The following is a 4,716-nucleotide window of genomic DNA, read 5'->3' on the forward strand; positions in this document are numbered from 1 at the left end:
ACGGTACAGTTTCTCTATCACTATACTGGGGCATTAAGACCCACACAGACTGCAGGGTGAGCACTCCCTGCTGGTCCCACTAACACCTCTTCCAGCAGCCTTACTTTACTTACCTTCCTTTTTCCCAGAAGGTCTCCCATCCAGGTACTGACAAGGCTCATACCTGCTTAGCTTCAGTGGGTTGCTAGTTGTGAGTTGCAGGGTGGTATGGTTGCTGGCAATTAGATGAGAACCTAAGGGAATTGTTTTAGCTAATTCATTTTGACTTCCCCTGATATTAATAATGTTGACTTCATTCTTCATATATCTTTTGAAAAGGAAAATTCCCTCAGTCCTTTACATCTGAAGACGTCTGGGGACAGATCTCAAATGGCTTCAGTTGGAACATCCACCAAGTAAGAGTTCATTGTTGTTTTACAAAGTCATGTTTTATTTCAGAATCACGTACCTATCTGATAAAATGCAATTAGGGAGAAAGCTTAATTAGGAAAATGTAGGCCTTCTCTTGTTTCTATAGACAAACATTTTTCTATGTTGTCTTAGGAAACCCAGCAGGATTCCCCTGGTGTGCAAGATGTGCCTGAGGACATTTGACCAGCTTCCTGCTCACTTGAAGAGGGCGTGTATGAAGCAAGCCACACCAGAGGAGATCAGGATGGCCTCTCGCCAGGCCAGGAAGGACTTGATGAGTCACCTGAGGAAAGGGCGTGTTGTGGATTACGAGAGCATAGAGCTATTGTTTGACAAGGCAAATAGGAACCTAGCTGTGAGACTGGTGGAGTCCATGGGCTGTTTCGTACGGGGGAGACCTGAAGACAAACCAGCAAGGTGAGAGATTAAATTTTGACATTTCTTCATTGTATTTTCAAAGGCTTTTTTGAAACCGGTTATCTCGGTTAGTATTTTATGTAATGGTACTTTTACAGTTCCAGATGCCCTGAGGAAGCGCCTGCTGTCCAGCAGAAAGAGCTGCCGCAGGCTCCTCCAAAGACTGAGGAGGACGAGGAAGATGAAGGGGAACATGGGAGCTCTGAAGAACTGGAGCAGCAGTAAGACTTTCCTTTCATGTTTCCAGATTGATTAATAATTCCACTGGCTCTCTTACGTATGAAATCATTCTATGATTAGTGTCCTATATCCCTACAGGACCCCAGTAGTTAAGAGTTATCAGCAGGCTCTCCGGAAGAGAGTGGCCCGGGCTGGACTATACAGAAAACACACTCTGGATGCTCCTCTCCTGGCTGGGTTTAAACAGTACCTTATCCAGGACCTGGGTGTGGTAAACTGCTCTCAGGAGGTAGGTATTAAAAACTGGGCAGAGGCTCACAAAGTACATATTTTAACTCATCCGCACAGAATTTACCCATCTGAGATTGTGCCTGTCCTAAAAATAAACCCTAAAAACATTTTTTTTAGATAGACAACGTTTCCAGATTCCTGTTTTTTATGGATCCGTCTAAAGCATCCTTGATGTTTGTGAAGGACATTCCCAAAACGCGCAAATTTTTTTACCAACTGAGGATGACTGGACTGTCTCACCAAACCATTGCTAATTACATCAAAAACATCAACCGGTTCCTGCGCTACATCCTGAATGCCACCAACCTAAGACAGGAGGATCCCAGCCTGGCTAACGTCATCATCATCTTCCAGAGCATCCTGAAGGACATTCAGCAGAAAAACAGCAAGGATGTCTCACAGGAAGTCATCAGAAAGAGGTATTTTCCATTTGGAACTCTGATTCCAGTTGGTTTCCGGTTCCAGTACATGACGGGAATTGATGTTGATGGTACTACTCCTTCTGCCACAGATACAGACAGCTGCAGAGTCCTGGGCCGAGCGCCAGTGACTGCTGGAAGGTGCTGAGGGCTGCAAAGAGAGATGTGGAGCGGATACTGGAGAAGACGCACACTTCTGAAGACATCACCATGCCTGAGCAGCTTCTTGTGCTGTATTACCTGCAGGCCATTCTCCAGCTGAAGCATCTGCAGCACCCATGGGTGGTAAAGAATATGACAGTAAGCATGACAATCATGCATATTTCAGTTGTTTGGCCAAATTCTAACAATGAAACAATGATCTGACGTTCATAAAGAGACAGAATAACAGTGCTGGTCAGGGCTCATCGCTGTCATTTAGGTGGCGCTCCCGTTACTTAGGGCCTTTACAGGGAGACCTGCTGTGCCAGTGATCCTGGACTGGAGGGAAGGGTGAGGGAGAAGATGCTCTCAGCTCTGTGTTCAGTCAGAGAGATTGGACAGCGGAAGTGTGAGAGTGGAATTTGATTTCCACCCCAGCTTCTCTTCAGTAACTTCATATGGAACAAGAGTTAGTGAATGGCAAACATCAAGTTCAAACAGCCTCAGCGGCACTAAATCGTAATCATTCTTGATGACACCGCCTCGTGTTATATGTAAGCCCCTTCTCTCTTTCCCATTTATCTCTCTTCCACCTCTCGGCACCTCTCTTCCACACCATCCCCTACTTGTGAGTCCTCATTGGGATCCCAGCCGCCTCGCCCTACAGAACCTTAGCACCCAGCCAAGTGGGTCAGACTGACTGATTGAAACACTCAACACTCTCCATACACTTCATTGCTGGGTGCTGCTGTTGCTACTGTAAAATGATCATTGGCAGTTTTGAATCAGATATTATTTATTGAATTGCTTGTGATTTCAGGTCCAGGAATGGATGCAGAGAAAGAATTTTGTGTCACAAAGAGGACGAAAACTGGCGATAATAGCAGTGACAAAGCACACAACCTCCTCACAGCAGCTGGCATGCTTTGCCCTGAATGAAGAAGAGGAACATGTAAGTCAAAGTTACGTTGATATACTCTCTCCAGTTCATTGCCAACATCTGTCTTCGGCATTCAACAATAGTTGAAAAGTACAATAACTGCATTTTGTCTGTTTTTTCAGATGTTTCACCTTTACTTCACTAAACTACGCTGTACTGCCACTGACAGCATCTGTGGAACAGAGACTGAACATTTTTTCATTTCTTCTGTGGGGGAGCCAATTTATAGTCCTTCCAATGACCTGCGAAGACTGCATGAGAAGTAAACCAAATCACAAAGTTGTTTTAATGTATTAATTGAACTGTCTGTGGCTTGGAAACAATCATACACTGTGTGTATGTGTTTGTTTTGTAGATACCACCTCTCACTCATCACCAGCCAGGCTGCCAGGAGTGCATTTGAGACGGCCACAAAGAGGCTCACAGATGCACAGAAGAGCATTGTGGCGGATTATCTGGCCCACTCAGATGGTACTGCAGAGAAACACTATAGGATACTGACACATGACAACATCTGCTCAGCCATTGAAGTCATTGAAGGTGTTGCAGAGGAGGGAGCTCAGTAAGTGTCACCATGTTCTGAATAGACGACAAAATATTCTTGTGTCAAAAACAGCAATTACTTCATGCTTTTGAAACATCAAGAGAGCAATCGCCAGTCAGTGCTGCAGGATGCACATCTGCTGTGTAACTGGAAGAGAAAACACCACTTTCAGTTCTTTTCAGCCAATGTGTTACAGAGATTATTGTGATCTAATATTCGTTTTTACATCAGATCAACACCAAAATCCGCTGTGGCAGCTGCAGGATCTGGAAATCCGAAGATGGATGATGCCACAGCCTTCCAGGAGCTGACACGGGAGTTTCCAGTGTTGTTAGATGGGCAGCTTCCCAGAAAGAAAGAGCGCCTGAGACTGACTGGAAGTCATGACCGACACTGTTACGACAGGTGGAGATCAGATCAGAGGAAGATGAGACTGCAGAACATTATTGGTAAGTTTACGTATCAATTATTTTCACAGAGAAACAGACAAAGAAAGTGAATTTGGAATCAATTCTGAGGGTTTCTGTTCTGGTTTTCATTCCAGACCATTACGCTAGACGGTTACCAACGGAAGGCCAGGTGACCCGCTATTTTCAAAAGATGAGCTGGACTGCAAATACACCAAAAGCGTCTGAAGTGCTTGAGAAGTGGAAGCCCAACACAGGTGCACAACCAAATGAAAGGCAAATTAAAAAGATGGTAAAGCGTCAAACCTGGAGAGGCCTGACTATCACTGACGATCCAGTGAAGGGGAAGAAGGTTGTGACTTCCAGGCGTTTCCAGAAGGCAGAGGTGGTGTGTGATTACCATGGCGAGGTCATCACAAAGACAGCTGCAGAAGCCCTAATGGCACATATGGCAGAGGGAGAAATGAGATGTCTTTTCTTTTTTGACGGACCTGCACAAAAAATGTGCATTGATGCTTTTGAAGAACACTGCGCTTGCCACCCGGATAAGGAGACGATCGGAAGGCGGATAAATTCCTCTAAGAAAAAAGATAACATCAGGGCTGTCAGAGAGTCATTCATAATCAACGGACAGCCCGTCATGACAATTCTGTTTATAGCGAAGAGGGACATTGCTGAGGGAGAAGAGCTCCTCTTTGATTACAGAGTTTCGAGGAAATCATTTCAGGGTGAAGGACAGGCTCTAGAGTGGCTGGATAACTGACCAGTTCCCGAAAATACTTTGTAAGTATGTTGAACATATCTTCTTTTAGCTATTAAAGATGGTGTCTTCTTGTGACTTGAAATCCATCTCATTATTGCTTATGTCATTGTTTTGAAGATGACATGTCTCATTCTCCAACAGCTAGGGCACCAGGAGGGGATAAGAGACAGACAAGTAGATATATGAAGCTCAGAAGAGCGTAG

The 4,716-nt window shown here is 44.7% G+C and overlaps 1 protein-coding gene across 1 annotated transcript; it reads left to right on the forward strand.

Moving 5' to 3' along the window:
- The first annotated feature begins 369 nt into the window (after nt 1–369).
- LOC148818808 (uncharacterized) lies at nt 370–4,513 on the forward strand. The gene is made up of 11 exons (XM_088936131.1): nt 370–395; nt 544–828; nt 927–1,049; nt 1,129–1,297; nt 1,417–1,718; nt 1,811–2,018; nt 2,680–2,811; nt 2,922–3,061; nt 3,155–3,361; nt 3,575–3,792; nt 3,888–4,513. Exons 1-11 carry the CDS (start codon nt 370–372, stop codon nt 4,511–4,513), a joined length of 2,436 nt encoding a protein of 811 aa, XP_088792257.1.
- Nucleotides 4,514–4,716: the final 203 nt, after the last annotated feature.

Source organism: Atractosteus spatula, chromosome 17 (genome assembly GCF_055471065.1).
Source record: "Atractosteus spatula isolate fAtrSpa1 chromosome 17, fAtrSpa1.hap1, whole genome shotgun sequence".
NCBI classification, from domain to species: domain Eukaryota; kingdom Metazoa; phylum Chordata; class Actinopteri; order Semionotiformes; family Lepisosteidae; genus Atractosteus; species Atractosteus spatula.

What these genes read in the sequence shown, in the direction of transcription:
- LOC148818808 (XM_088936131.1), top strand. Translation starts at nt 370, where the DNA reads ATGGCTTCAGTTGGAACATCCACCAA. An exon ending in TCTGAAGAACTGGAGCAGCA is followed by an intron (nt 1,050 to 1,128) that starts GTAAGACTTTCC and finishes TTCTATGATTAG; the next exon opens with TGTCCTATATCCCTACAGGA. An exon ending in TGAATGAAGAAGAGGAACAT is followed by an intron (nt 2,812 to 2,921) that starts GTAAGTCAAAGT and finishes CTGTTTTTTCAG; the next exon opens with ATGTTTCACCTTTACTTCAC.